This window comes from Erpetoichthys calabaricus, chromosome 1 (genome assembly GCF_900747795.2).
Source record: "Erpetoichthys calabaricus chromosome 1, fErpCal1.3, whole genome shotgun sequence".
Taxonomy (NCBI): domain Eukaryota; kingdom Metazoa; phylum Chordata; class Cladistia; order Polypteriformes; family Polypteridae; genus Erpetoichthys; species Erpetoichthys calabaricus.
Window position 1 is genome coordinate 125,544,334 of NC_041394.2, and position 16,195 is coordinate 125,560,528.

At 38.8% G+C, this 16,195-nt stretch overlaps 1 protein-coding gene across 1 annotated transcript in view; it reads right to left on the reverse strand.

The window, feature by feature from the left end:
- Positions 1-16,195, reverse strand: part of LOC114655151 (scavenger receptor cysteine-rich type 1 protein M130-like) — a 134,612-nt gene that overhangs the window by 15,287 nt on the left and 103,130 nt on the right. The window contains exon 5 of the mRNA XM_028806015.2: positions 3,072-3,214. Within this exon, the coding sequence (XP_028661848.1) occupies positions 3,072-3,214 (143 nt within the window). The remainder of the gene's footprint in view (positions 1-3,071; positions 3,215-16,195) is intronic.

The following is a 16,195-nucleotide window of genomic DNA, read 5'->3' on the forward strand; positions in this document are numbered from 1 at the left end:
TCCCTTTCTCTACTGCTGAGAACTGCCCCCATAGAGTGATGCTGCCCCCCACATGCTCCACTGTAGGGACGGTATTAGGCATGGGATGAGCAGTGACTTGAGTTTGTCAGATATAGCATTGTGCTGCACAAACAGTTCAATATCTGTTTCATCAGAACAGAGAATTGACCCTTAAATGCCGTTTGGCAAGAGTGGCTTCCACTTTACCATAAATTTGAATTGATGGAACTTTGCTGAGATAGTCATTCTTCTGACTGGTTCTCCCCTCTCAGTGATAGATTTCTGAAGTGCTGTTAGAGTGGCCATTTTTTTTTGTTATGTCCCTGACCAAACCACTTCTTGCCCAGTTATTCAGACCAAATGACCAACTCTAGTGAGAGCCCTTGTGGTTCCAAACTTCTTCCATTTCACAATTATTGAAACTATTGTATTCCTGAGAACACTCCAAGCTTTAGAAATGGTTTTATACCTCTGTCATGATCAATCTCACCAGTTTTATCAAGGAAGTCCACAGAGAGTTACTTGGACGTTTTGACTTTTGTCCTGCCAAGCAGTGTTAATTGTGGACCTTATATACACCGGTGTCTCCAGTCAATTCAGTTTGTCACAGGTGGACTCCAATCAAGTTCTACACACATCTCAAGAATACTTGAACCAAACACAATTTGGAGTGCCACAGCAAAACGTTTTTCATTTTGAATTAATTCACAAACCATTCTGAAAGCATGTTTTCACACTGTTGTTGTGGAGTGTATATTGATGGACAAAAATGGAAAATTTATCTTTTTTAAATTGATATCTATAACACAATAAAGTGTGCAGAAAGTGAAGGGGTCAGACTATTTTATGAATTAACTGTTTGTAATTTATAGACATAACTAAATAATTAAGGCGATCTTTAAGAAAGTTCTTAGTCATATAGAAAGTTTCTCTTTTACACCATACATAACAGTCAAATAAAAGATCCACACGTTAAAGGTGATGCAGTAGTTAGTGCTGCTGTGTCAAAAGCCTATATATCTGGGCTTAAATCCTGGCTTTGTCATTGTTTGTGTGAAACCTAAAACATTCTTCCCTTGTCTACTGTATATGAATTTTCACAAAACATTTAGATTTCTTCCTGCATCCCAAAAACCTTTTGGTCAGTTTGATTCTTGCATAACGTAAGTTTGTGTGCATGACAGTGTCTGTCCTAAAATACACCAGTATCCCATGAAGTAATGTTTCAAACATTGCAGTAAATTCTGCAAAAATGTATTGGAATACAAGGGTTCACAAAATTGATGGATGGGATGGTTGATAAACAATTAACTTCTAAAAATGTTTTTCATTAGTTGTTAAAATACTGTCAAACTGTCAGAAATACTCTTCTATTAACACAGTAGATACAATAGCCTATTCCTTTTTGTTGATATCAATTTGAAGCTTAAATGTATTAACATATCTGTTCATAGAATGAGCAAGTTTAAATAAAATAAATGTGTCTTAGTTACAGTGTGCAAAACAAAAGAAGACACTTGTACCATAAAATTATTTATTATTAGAGTATATTTTAGTAAATGGCAGTTATTTTTCTTAATAATTAGTGCTGTGAAAATGCTTTGTACGTTTGTTGATTACCTCAATTATTGTAAAATTTTCACACATAAAAGTTATCCAATGCCATTGGCATTGTGTCAAAAAGTTAATTCTCCTTTGCACTTAATAGCTTGTTGTTCTACCTTTAACTGCAATGCTTTCTAATATCAGTATCAGCTTTCCACATTGTTTTGGCAGAATTTTAGCCCACTTTTCCTTGCAGAACTGCTTTAATTCAGATTGATGGGGTTTTAAGCATGATCTTAATCATTTTAGGTCCTTCTTCACCCTCTCTGTTAGTTTAGGTCTGACTTTGACAAACAGTTTAAAACTTTTTTTTTTTTTTTCTAGGAATTCTGATATGGACTTGCTTTTGTGTTATTGATCATTGTCTTGCTGCATGACTCGAGTAAGCTTCAGCTTTACATAGATGGGTGACTAAATATTCTTAGAAATTGTCTGATACAGATCCTGAGGCAGAACAATTTTCCCGTGCTATCATGCTACCACCACAGTAGTGTCTGACTGTTGGCAAAATGGTCCTAATGTGAAATGCTGGGTTTGCTTTACACTGGACAAAATCAGACACATGTCATCAAAAAATTTCAACTTTTGTCTTATCTGTTCCCTGACTAGTTATGCTCTTTTGGTTAACAGCAGTTTCCATGTTTCTACTATCATTTCCAGTGAAGCTCACTTTGCCCAGTGTTTTTCAAACTATTTATTCATGAATGTTGACATGTGCTAAATTCAACAGAGGCCAGGACTTCTATAGATTATTTTCAGAATTCTTTGTGATCTCCTGGTTGATTATATATGGTGCCTTAGGAGGTTTTGGTAGGCTGGCAACTCCTGGAAAGATTCGCTACAATTTTTTTCCATTTGGAGAGTGTGGCTCTCACTGTGGTTTATTGGAGCTATCAGAACCTTTGAAATGGCTTTGTAGCTGTTTTCAACCTACAAGAGATCAACAATTTTTCTGATGTCTTAAGGAATATTTTTTGGCATGATGTGCTTGCTAAATCTTTGTGGTGGCATCTTGACTCTGATGGTAATATTCAAAATAAGTGAGGTTTATACTGAGAAGGGCTGGTTGTAATTAAGCCTGGCTGTATTCAATCAACTTCAATTTCCTTTTTAATTGGATTGATTTAACATTTAAGCAAATACTTTTTTACACAGTGCCAGCTGGCATTGGATTACTTGCTTCATTAGATAAAATAGATAAGTTAAAAAAGATGCCCTTTATCTAATACAAAATTTTGGTTGAGGACCTGAAACTTTTCTGTTTCAAACATTTGCAATAAAAGAGGAAATTAGGAAGGGGGAACATACTTTTTCATGGCACTCTACAATAAATTAACAATAACAAAGAGAAAGTACTTTAAATTAGGGCTTGCATTTTTCGTGGATATGATTATTAAATATAAAGAAAAACAAAACATTACATACAGAAAACACTTTTTTTTTCTAAAAAAATAAAAGGCTACAACCTGGCGGCAAAGAACAGCCCCTTCATTCTCTTTGAATCCTGAAGAGCATGCTAAGCTCCAACTTCCATTTGACAGTATTTCCACATAACCATCACATTTTGTTCTTCCTCCAACTAGACGACCCGTCTCATTGTCTATATTCTCTAAAAAATATGGAATCATACATTGCAAGCTTAGAGACAGTGGGTTTACACCTTACACATTTAATAAATAACACTGGAGCAGCAGATAAATGTTCAACAGAAGCAAGGACTATTCTAATTTTAATCATATCAATAACACCACATTCTAATTTATTTAAGTACTGTATATTACTATATAGTGCTACAATTGAATATTTTAGCATCCTGTATGTTCTAAAAAAGTAAATCATGTTTTTTTCTTTTTCTTTTTGTGTAATTCCAGTAAACCTAGTCATTTCCAAGTGGGCTACTGGGAAATTAGCATTACAAGGTGTTATAAATACCATACAGTACAGAAAACATTAGTGACAGGTATAATAGCCAATCTTAGAAAGTTAAAGCTTTGAGTTAAACTCATATTAGTGTTTGTTTAATTTGAACAGAATATAATCTTCTTTCACAGTCATAGACAATGGTATAGCCTTTTACCCGCTGTTATAACTAAGATACAGTGTGTTAATTGATTCAGTTGTTGTTCAGAACAGGTCCCAGTGCTAGCGGGGACTGAAAGAACCATTTTACAGTATGAAAATGGGATAGACATACAGTTTTCTGACCATTTAGAAATGGTTCAGCTGTATGAGAGAACTTAAAGAAACAAACAAGATATATTGTAAGCCTTAAACAGAACTTTTCTTTCCTTGCAATACCATTTTTTGCTCTATTTTTGTGTGAGCTGTTTTACTTTGAATTTTTACTAAAGCTTTTTAAAACGAAGAAGTCTGTGGAATCGTTTCAATGCATCAAGCTTTTGCTAGAATCCCATTTTGCATACTAGAGCCGATGAACTTTGGTAATATTGGGAAAACACTTCAAAAAGAAAATAAATTATATACCTTGATTTATTCTAGGTTAGTTTAATTATTATGAGTAAGCAGTGTAGATGCCACATGGGCCAAATGGGTATCTTGGCCGAGGAGGAAACAAGAAGCAGACCAGGAAGGATGGATCGAAAAGGATGGACGGACAGCTCATGTAAAAGTAAAGATAACTCTGGGGGGGTCTTATTCCCCCAACACGCTAGATGGTAGCAGTACTGGATACCAGTGCCCAGTGGAAAGCCAGCAGAGCATGCAGGGAAATGTAGTCCAGCAGACCAACCCTGCTGGAGTCACTAGGGGCTGCAAGAGGATGATGCAGGGGGACAAGCTCCCTGCTGTAATGGACTTCCATATGACCTGGAAGTACTTCCATTGGGCAGGGGCCCTGGCATCGGAAGTACTTCCGGGTTGTTAATAAAAGGGACTGCACTACCTTATTCAGGCAAGTCGAAGTTGGGAGGAAGAAGGGCAACACTTGACTGGAGGAGGGCAGTGTGATGGTGAGAAGAATTTTGGAAAGAGAAACCTGTATTTTTGTGTTTGTTGTGATGTATTTGAGGTGATTTGGTTAATAAACCAACCTTTATTTGAACCCGGGACTGTGCTTGTGTGTTCATGTTAGGGTTTGGGCTGTTGACACCCCAGTTTCCATCACAGCAGATATAGTTTAAATGCTTGTGTGTTAATGTACTTTGCAATGCACAGCCACCAGTTCCAGGGTGGGCTTTAGCATTGCACCTAGTGCTACCAGAACAGGTTCTGACTCCCACAGACTTGGAGTAAGTGAATCACTTATATCAAAAGCAGCAAATAAGAAAAGTGTCTTTAAGATATAAGACTAAAGGACTTATTAGAATTAAAATTATATACTTTTTTCTGTTGTGACGTGTGAGTCCCTGTCTTGCATCCCAAAACACGAGACTAGTCTCAGTACTTTAGCAAAACCAGCTTTTATTCAGCTTGAAACAGGAACAGCATTGTTATTTATTGTAGCGGGATCTACCACCCTCCTATACACAGACACAGCATTCAGGCAGGGTCTTGGCCAGGTTAGTGGCCAAGTAATACTGTTCCCTGCAGTTATAGTGTTCCTTGCATCACCCATCGATGGCAGGTGCTCAAAGCACGACCATAATCTTTTCAGATCTGTTTTCGCGGCATGCTGCTACAGCTCTGGGAGCCTGCGGTTGCCCTGGCAATCAATAGGCTGTCTTCTCGGCGATCACGCTTTGGGACGCTCTTTGGTATGTCGTCCCATTGGGGAGAGTCCCAAAAGAGTTTGGAAACCTTACACTGTATAGCATTGTGATTCTCTAATGCTAATCTAGAGCAGGGGTCTCCCAACACCTCACTCGCGAGCTATCGGTAGCTCGCAACCCATTTCCGAGTAGCTCACCAAAGGGTTAATGAATCCTACATAAATTTGAAAACTTGATTAATCAAATTAGGGGTGGGCGATCTTTCCAAAAAATCATATTATGGTCCTTTTAACACAAAATCACAATCCACAATCTGAATTGCAATCTATCTTTTCAGTGTGACACACACTTAAGAGAATATTCAGACTCAAACTCATCAAGACCTAAGTTACATTTTATTTTAAACTAGCAAAATACCCGCGCTACTGCTTTAAAATTTTAAATAATAAACTGAGGGAAAATGTACCAATAATTATTTGTTAAGGATCTCGTTGTATGCCACGTTGTCAGTTCGCCCCTCTGGTTGTAATATGACCAAGCTGTGCGCTGAGCTTACTCTTCAGCATGCAACATATAGTTGGCCATGTGAGAAGCAATCTTGCCTCAAATCAATGCCAACCTTTTGTAGGGTCTGTCCCTGAGACTTATTAATTGTCATTGCGAAGTAGAGCCTAATTGGAAATTGGAGGCGTTTGAATTGAAATGGGAGATCAGAGGGTATAACGGGGATGCGTGGAATAAAAACTCTCTCCCCTGAGCCACCGCCAGTAAAAATAGTTGCATCAATTAGATTCTTTTGCAAGCATGTGACCTGAAGTCTCGTGCCGTTACAAAGTTTCGGTGGCTGTAAGTTTCTCAGTAACATTATTGGTGCCCCAACCTTCAAAAGATTATGCTCAGGAGTGCCTGGAGGATTCAGAGTGTGGACCGAGCTGCAGGCTATAGACGTATATATGTACGTAAGTAGGATTCAGTTAGCGTTGGGAACCCGCGTACCAAATTTCTTGAAGATGGGCCCATTAAGTAACCGTTGGAAAGTTCAAAATGGCAGCTGACAGTGATGTCATACCACCAAAATAAGTACGTACATCGGTTTCGGTTAGTGCAGGGAAGCTGCCTACCAAATTTCATGAAGATGGGGCCATAAATAAGAAAGTTTAACATGGCAGACGTTGTCGACCGTTATGACCGTTACGTGTAGAATATTGAAATGAAACCTGCTTAACTTTTGTAAGTAAGCTGTAAGGAATGAGCCTGCCAAATTTCAGCCTTCTACCTACACGGGAAGTTGGAGAGTTAGTGATGAGTGAGTCAGTGAGGGCTTTGCCTTTTATTAGTATAGATATCAGGCAAAGCTGAATTCAATTGTTCTCTCATTCGCTAGCTAAGCAGAGTTAAGGAACACACCCCAAAGCTGGCGAGTGAGTGAGGAAGGCCCCTCCCCCTGGCCCATTGCGTGGATCTCGGATTCGCGCAAATAAATCGGTACCGTAAGCAAACTATGATACATAGCGAAATGAGAGAAGTCGCAAAATCAACCGGAATGTTCAAGCAAATTATAGAAAAAAACCCGATCTAAATCCATTAAGTAGTTCTCTCGTGAAAAGTGGACAGACATAGAGGCAGAGACATTGGATTTTATATATTACTAGGGGGCTTTGCCTCCTGCTTGCTTCACTCGATCCCGTTACACGCTACGCTCCAGCCACCTCGTGTCTTTGCCACTCGCATTGTGAAGGGGGGGGGGGGGGGGGGGTTAGGGGGTGGGTGGGCTGAATGCACGCTAAAGAGAGGTGAACGGATCAGCTTCTGGCTTTCTGCTGCTGCTGCTGCTGAGCTGCGTGTTCTGCTTGTCGCACTGCGCATTGAACATTTAAAAGCCTGTAGAGCAGCTGTCCTTTTGTCTCACTGCCGTGTCTCGTGTAACATTAAAGTGTCTCTTGCAGTGTCTTCCGAGGAGATCACATATCGACCCAAGATTTTTTTATTATAATAGATATATTAGTAAACCTTCAAAATAATGTGCAGTTAAAGTCTCAACAGCATTCTCAGCATTTTTGGAGCTTAGCAGAACCAGATAACTATAAGAATCTTCACCAAGCAGCTCTGAAAATGTCTGCTTTGTTTAGGTCTACATACCTCTGAGAGTCTGCCTTTTCTGACATGAATGTCATGAAATCAAAGTTCAGAACAAGACTGACAGATGAACATTTAAATGACTCCATAAGAGTGAACCTCACAATACACCTCTCTTGTAGACTCCATGCAGTGCCACTCATCTCACCAACTAAAAAACACATTACACATGCAACTGGACATGTGAATACTCTTGTGAAGTGAAACAGTGACATTTAATAAAATGACAAATAAAAAAGTAATATCTGTGTATTTGTAATTGCATTGTTTTGTTTTGACAGCATTCAATAGTGTGAGATACACTAGAAAATGCATACAGACATACAAAATGCACTTGCAGGTGAACTAAATATTTTTTGTGATGTTTTAATGCAAAATGTGAGTTGTGGACACAAACATTTTGTAAATGTTCAGGCAAAACAAGCTTATTCAGTTTGTTTGGGTTGAAATAAGCTATAAGAATAAACGTCAGAAAACGTGAGTAGCTCTCGGCCATTTTCATTTTGTAAAAGTAGCTCTCAGGGGAAAAAAGGTTGGAGACCCCTGATCTAGAGTCTCATACTGCATATGAATTTATTGATTGGTGAAAACAAGTCCAAAATTTTACCTTTAATGTCAAACAGCATGCAAACACAACGGCAGATCTAAATCTCAACTGTTGTACACAAGTCGATCCATGCATTTAATGAGTAACAAAAGAAGTATGAAGAAGAAACTGGCAAAAGTGGAATATTTTTTAAAATATCTTTTTAGTTGATTCAACATGGGACATATTTCATTCTGTGTTAGCATACAACAGTTGTCCAACTATCTAACTCAGCTACTCCAGCCATTATTTACATATTGTACTAATTTATATGTTAAAAGAAAAAAGAAACAATCACTTGCTAGTAAGGGATTTTCATCCAAAATAATCAATTTCAGCTTCATCTAAGAGCATTTCTGAATTATCCTAACGGCTGCTACAAGTAAAACAAAAGATGTCTAATCTTTAGCCTGCATTTGTCAAAATATAAGACTAGATTTTAATCACATTAAACTTTAATCTGAAGTTGGTTTTGGAAAAAGGATGGAACCCTGGAGATCTAAAATGTATTTTGGTTATAGGAAATAAAGATGATTTTGGATTCCTTGATATTAAAAATTTTGAAAAAGGTACAAAAATAATATATGTATTAAACCTAGGAAAAAATAAGAAAGCAGAATAAAAACATTTCTAGAGTATGAAAGGATTTTAGCTGAATCCTATTTCACATTTAAAATTTTGTATGTCTTACCAAAATGTTCTTGAACCTAATCTTTTCAGTGCTGTGGTGGAGCTGCTCGTTTTAGTGATATTATGATGTACTACCGTGAAATTGTCTAAGAGCAAGTTATTTAAAAGTGCAAATTCAGGCAGGCAGAAACAATTAATTAAATCAATTAAGTCGAGTGGAAGGTGGACAAAGATTGCCTGAAGGAGAGACGGAGGATTTATTGTGGAAGAAAGTCTGTTGAAGGTGAATTGAAGCCTGTATAAGGTATTCAATTTAAATAAACAGCTTTTATCAAAGACTTTTTGACTGTGCGACTGCACTTGTGGTATGGGTTTGAGGAGCTGCAGTGTCCTCTGGTGTTCACTATATATGTTTTAGTTGATGACTGAACTGTTTATCTGTTTTAGCTATGTGCTCAACATTTCTTGCCTCACATTTTCTGTCATCCTCCATTTACCCAGATCATAGGTACGAACCACACATGAAATATACAGTATGTATTCCAAATAACAATATATTATTTACCCTATTCAATTCCAAATACCTCACACCCAGATAAACAGACTTGAGCTCTGAGAATTTTGCATCTGACTTCAGCTGCGTTAGTGGGGGATGGGATAGCAGGCTGCTTGCTGCTTGTGCTGATTGACACATTTGCAAAACAAAGATGCTGAATAAGAGCTGTGAAGGAATTTAATGTGGCCCTGCATTACAACTTTTTTCATAGGCTTCAGGGATTCTGGTGTTAAATGTGTCAGATATCTCTTTATGCTCCCTGGTTTTATTTCCAGTTGTGTTTGTAATTTCTGCTACTGCATTACAAACTTCCTGTTTATTAATTTGTTAACACTAGAATCCCTGAAGCCTACATAAAAACTTGTAATCCAGCCCCACCTTAAATCCGTTTGCACCTCTCCATCAGCGTCTTTTGTTTTATAAATGTGTCGATCAGCACAAGCTGCAAGCAGCCTGCTATCCCATCCCCTCCACCACCAGAGCTCATCTTGGCCAAAAAGTTCTTCCAGCTCAAGTCTTTTTATCTCTGTGTGAGGTCCTTGAGTTGCATAGGGTAAATAATATATCGTTATTTGGAATACATGCATTTCATGTGTTTTCCATGTCTACAATGACCAGAGGACATATATTGAACAAATACCCAAAATGTCATAATACTAACAAAAAAATTTTGACATGGAATGTACAATGTGTGAAGACTGAAGTCCAAATATCAAATAAACACTTTCACAAAAGGTACACGTATAACAAAACAAGTGCGCTTTTATTCAAGAATATAACAGAAGAAAAAGAAATTGAGTTAGGGTACAAAACAGATACAACCTCTTTGTTGTTCCTTCAAAGAAAAAGCAGGGCTTACAGGCCCAAGGTATTGTGCAAAGTCCTGTTTATGATTATGTTTTGTGATGGTCTTTATATAAAAAACATTTATACAGTATGTTACTTACAGTTAGGTCCATAAATATTTGGACAAAGACAACTTTTTTCTAATTTTGGTTCTGTACATTACCACAATGAATTTTAAATGAAACAACTCAGATGCAGTTGAAGTGCAGACTTTCAGCTTTAATTCAGTGGGGTGAATAAAACGATTGCATAAAAATGTGAGGCAACTAAAGCATTTTTTAACACAATCCCTTCATTTCAGGGGCTTATGGACCTAACTGTATATAAAAGCCAGATCGAATGTTATTTACCTTGATTTATTTACTTATCTTCCTACAGTGTAAAGTCACAAGTAGACTGCAGAGCTTCCTCTGTTTAATCGTCATGGGCATGCTTACAAAGTACATGTGTACTGAAGTGACTTCAGCTGCAGGCGGAAGCTCCTGTCGTACCGTACGCAACTGTGTTTGATCTTATTCAGGAAAAAATCCTAGTCGCCCCATGGGAGAAAGACTTTCCAAGACTAAGGTCATAAAGCTTACCGTAACAACAGTTGCATGGAGCTAGCGTGGAGATCCTAACTAACTGGGGCCTACTTTGTAACCTCAATTTCAATCAGTGAACTTGACACCTTACACTACTGTGAATCTTTAAGCCTTTCTTTCTCTCCGTTTCACCTCTTGTTCATGTTTAGTATACTTTTGGCAATTCCATCCAGATTATTAAAATAAAGAAAATCTCAAATATTCAAAAAAAGGAGAAACAGACACTGCCAATAGTTGAGCATTGTCTTAGATGTCCATCTCAGACAACGGGAAAGACCAACTCTCCAGTAAGTGTTTTTGTAATTATTAATTTAACAAACAGGATGTGGGGTGTTTTTTCTTTGTAATTGTAAAAAGGTCTTCCATGTTCTTCTTCACTGGCATTTTTTATGGAGAAGTGATTTAATAAAATTATTAAACAAATATTATTAGCATGACCAGGAAAAGATTTTATATGTACAGTGGAACTTCGGTTCACGAAAATCTCGGTACACGTACAACTCAGTTTACGACCAAAAAGTTCGCCAAACTTTTGCCTCGGTTCACGACCACACACTCGGTATACGAACAAGCCAGTTTCCCTTTCGGTTTGTGCGCGCCGATGATTTCTGCATGTGTTGCATTGTTCTCCGTGCGTGCGTGCTTTCGCTGTGAAGTCTTTGTGCTCTATTTCATTTCCCTTCCGGTTCGTACGCGCCGATTACTGTATTTAAGCACGTGTTCAGCCTCTCCCTGTTCATTGTTCTCAGTCAGACGTACGTGCTTTACCTGTGAACTCTTTGTGCTCTACAGTATTTCGTGTGCTTTTGCAGTTAACCATGGCTTCTAAGCAAGTGAACAGTGGTGAGAATTATTGAGACTTAATTATGAGAAGTGTTGCAATATTACTTTTCTCTTTTTTCAAATGTTCATTTTTTCCCTCTGCTTAAAACTCATTTAAAAAGAGTGTTTATAGCGATCAGGTTGTAATGCTATTAGCGTGAACTCCTGCAATGTTACTGTCTTGGTTGGCTTTTAAATAAAGTTCGGATTTGTTCAAATGTTCCTTTTTTTCTCCCTGTGCTTAAAACTCATTTAAAAAGTGTGTTTACAGCGATTGGATTGTAAGGCTATAGCGCGAACTGCTGCAATGTTACAGAGGGAGAAGGGAGGGGCTCACGTGCTGTTGAGAGAGAGAGAGAGAGAGCCTGCACGTGCAATTGAGGCACCTCCATGTGCATTCTATGGTGTAATTAACTATATTTGTGCTTAAAAATCTTTAAAAAAATATATTTACATACAGTTCGTACGGTCTGGAACAGATTAATTGTATTTACATACAATCCTATGGGGGAAATTGCTTTGGTTCACGACCAAATCGGTTTACGACCAGAGGTTTGGAACGAATTATGGTCGTGAACCGATGTTCCACTGTACACCTAACATTTAGTGTCCTTTTTAAGGAAACATGTTGATTTATTATTATTATGCAGCCCATCTGGCTTGTTGACAACATGCGCTGTGGCCCTCAGTGAAAAAAGCTTGAGAATCCTTGAGTTATTAATGTTCTGAGCGAAGAGTTTAAAAAAGAAAAAATCTAGAATTGGAGACATATTACAAATTTCGTCTGAACTCACCAGATTTTTTCTTAGAAAAGATGAAGCCTCACAACCATCATGGTTTAGCATTAGCAGTGAAGAAGCTAATATCAGTTTGACCAGATCTGAGAGGATGTGGCACAACTACATGGAAACTAGAGTGAGTTTGATAATGATGATGATGAGCCCAGTCTGCATCTATTAACTGTGAGCAGGAATTTTTTAGCATTTCTGTAAATCCTGCATTATGGTGTCCAGAAAGAGGAAGCAAGGGATGCATTTTTGGAAAGTGTCTTTATTTTAGAAAGAAGCTGTTTTGGCATTTGTCTATTTTTAAATTCCTTGTTATGTACATTGTCCAGATTTATAGATTATTCTGCTTTTGACAGATAGGTAAAACATCTGCTGTACCTTGTTAGGTTGATTTGCTATATTTTGCACTATATATTTACTTTTAAACTTTATGGTCTATTTTTTATGTTTCATTTTGTTAACATTTTATTACTTTGCATTACTACTTATAATTACACTGGATGTGCCCAAGTCCTTATTTGATTTTATTTTTTTGTTTGTTTGTTTCATTTTTGAGTAAAAAGAACTGGATAAAATTATGTCATGACATTTTTGAAATAGCTAGACATCACAATATGAAAGAACATAAACCTTTGAACATAAACCTTTGCAGAGGTTAGCCCATTTCCTGAATTTTGTGTATGTTAGAAAGGGTAGCAAAATTGTGATTCACAAATCATTAACAATTATGACCGGCTACAGAGATTGTAACAGCAAGTCACTTCTATGGGCATTTATCTGAAATTTCGAAAAATGCATACCAGTCCCAGGTGCCTGCCATTTGCAAGTCTGCTTTCTTTTAATATTGTCTTATTAAACTGTTTTTTCTGTATTGTATACTGCATTTTATTGATCAGTGTGTATATGTGTGTAGGGGTGTGTATGTATATGGTACTGATGGCACTGATGCCCAGTTCTGTTCTGAACAGAAGAACAGTGACAACATCAAAATCTGCCCTCCAATACTTCTGCCACTATAAATTATCCTTGATCCACTCCACTCCAGTCTCAAGATTGAATGGAAACATAGTTTTACTCTCTTTGCTGACCAACGCAAGAAACATTGCCTATGGTGTGCTATTACACCAACTTTCAAAACCTCAACCTTACCTTATTTTTCAGAGTAAGATTTGGAATGGTAAACTTGTCTAAATTTTTCTTCTTATTTTTATAATGTTTATATAAATTATCCAACCCAGCCACAGGGGATGCACAAACCAGTGTGTTTCTTCGTGCCGGTCCCAAGCCTGGATAAATGGGGAGGGTTACCGTCAGGAAGGGCATCCGGTGTAAAATTTTGCCAAATCAATATGCGAACAATACAAATTTCCATACAGGATCGGTTATGCCCTGGGTTAACAACGACCACCACCAGTACTGTTGGCCAACAGGGTGCTGGCAGAAATTGGGCTACTGTTGGCCGAAGAAGAAGAAGAAGAAGAAGAGGGGGGAGACATGTCTGGAGGCAGCAGGAGAGGAGGAAGGTAAAAAGAGTGGAACTGAGGGTAGGAACTTTGAATGTTGGAAGTATGACTGGTAAGCGGAGAGAGTAAGCAGATATAATGGAGAGAAGGAATGTTGATATATTGTGCGTGCAAGAGACTAAATGGAAGGGGAGTAAGGCCAGGTGGATCGGAGGTGGATTCAAATTGTTCTATCATGGTGTGGATAGGAGGAGAAATGGACTTGGTGTTATTCTGAAGGAACGGTATGTCGAGAGTGTTTTGGAGGTGAAAAGAGTGTCAGGCAGAGTAATGATTATGAAGCTGGAAACAGAAATGTTGCTGTTAGTGCATATGCCCTGCAACTTGGGTGTGTAATGGATGAGAAAGAAGATCTTTGGAGTGAGTTGGATGAAGTGATGAACAGTGTGCCCAAGGGACAGAAAGTGGTGATTGGAGTGGATTTCAATGGACATGTTGGTGAAGGGAACAGAGGAGACGAGGAGGTGATGGGTAGGTATGGTGTCAAGGAGAGGAATGAAGAAGGTCAGAGGATAGTGGATTTTGCCAAAAGGATGGACATGGCTGTGGTGAATACGTATTTTATGAAGAGGGAGGAATATAGGGTTATGTACAGGAGTGGAGGAAGATGCACACAGGTAGATTACATCCTATGCAGAAGAGTCAATCTGAAGGAGGTTGAAGACTGCAAAGTGGTGGCAGGGGAAAGTGTAGTTAAGGAGCATAGAATGGCCGTTTGTAGGATGACGTTGGAGATCAAGAAGAGGGTGAGAGTGAGGGCAGAGCCAAGGATCAAATGGTGAAAGTTGAAAAAGGAAGACTGCAAGGTTGAGTTTAAGGAGAATGTGAGACAGGCACTGGGTGGTAGTGAAGAATTACCAGACAGTTGGGAAACTACAACAGATGTAGTGAGGGTGACAGCAAGAAGGGTGTTTGGTGTGACATCTGAACAGAGGAAGAAGGAAAAGGAAACCTGGTGGTGGAATGGGAAAGTACAGGAGAATATACAGAGGAAGAGGATGGCAAAGAAAAACTGTGATAATCAGAAAGAAGCAGAAAGTAGGCAAAAGTACAAGGAGATAAGGCACAAGATGAAGAGAGAGGTGGCAAAGGCTAAAGAAAAGGCGTATGATGAGTTGTATGAGAGGTTGGACACTAAGGAGGGAGAAAAGGACCTGTACCGATTGGTTTGACAGAGGGACCGAGCTGGGAAAGATGTGCAGCAAGTTAGGGTAATAAAGGATAAAGATGGAAACGAGCAAGGAGAGTGTGTTGAGCAGCTGGAAAGAGTACTTTGAGAGGCTGATGAATGAAAAGAACGAGAGAGAGAAGAGGTTGGATGATGTGGAGATAGTGAATCAGGAAGTGCAACAGATTAGCAAGGAAGAAGTAAGGACAGCTATGAAGAGGATGAAGAATGGAAAAGCCGTTGGTCCAGATGACATACCTATGGAAGCATGGAGGTGTTTAGGAGAGATGGCAGTGGAGTTTTTAACCAGATTGTTTAAATGATGGAATCTTGGAAAGTGAGAGGATGCCTGAGGAGTGAAGAAGAAGTGTACTGGTGCCGATATTTAAGAATAAGGGGGATGTGCAGGATTGTAGTAACTACAGGAGCATAAAATTGATGAGCCACAACATGAAGTTATGGGAAAGAGTAGTGGAAGCTAGGTTAAGAAGTGAGGTGATGATTAGTGAGCAGCAGTATGGTTTCATGCCAAGAAAAAACACTACAGATGCAATGTTTGCTCTGAGGGTATTGATGGAGAAGTATAGAGAAGACAAGAAGAATTTGCATTGCATCTTTGTGGACCTGAAGAAAGCATATGACAGGGTGCTTCGAGAGGAGTTGTGGTATTGTATGAGGAAGTCGGGAGTGGCAGAGCAGTATGTAAGAGTTTTACAGGATATGTAGGAGGGAAGTGTGACCGTGGTGAGGTCTGTGGTAGGAGTGACGGATGCATTCAAGGTGGAGGTGGGATTATATCAGGGATCAGCTCTGAGCCCTTTATTATTTGCAATGGTGATGGACAGGTTGACAGTTGTGGACTATGATGTTTGTTGATGACATTGTCATCTGTAGTGATAGTAGGGAGCAAGTTGAGGAGACCCTGGAGAGGCGGAGATATGCTCTAGAGAGGAAAGGAGTGAAGGTCAGTAGGAACAAGACAGAATGCATGTGTGTAAATGAGAGGGAGGTCAGTGGAATGGTGAGGATGCAAGGAGTAGAGTTGGCAAAGAGGATGAGTTTACTGTAAATACTTGGGATCAACAGTACAGAGTAATGGGGATTGTGGAAGAGAGGTGACAAAGAGTGTAGGCAGGGTGGAATGGGTGGAGAAGAGTGTCAGGAGTGATTTGTGACAGACGGATATCAGCAAGAGTGAAAGGGATGGTCTACAGGACGGTAGTGAGACCAGCTATGTTATATGGGTTGGAGACGGTGGCACTGACCAGAAAGCAGGTGGCAGA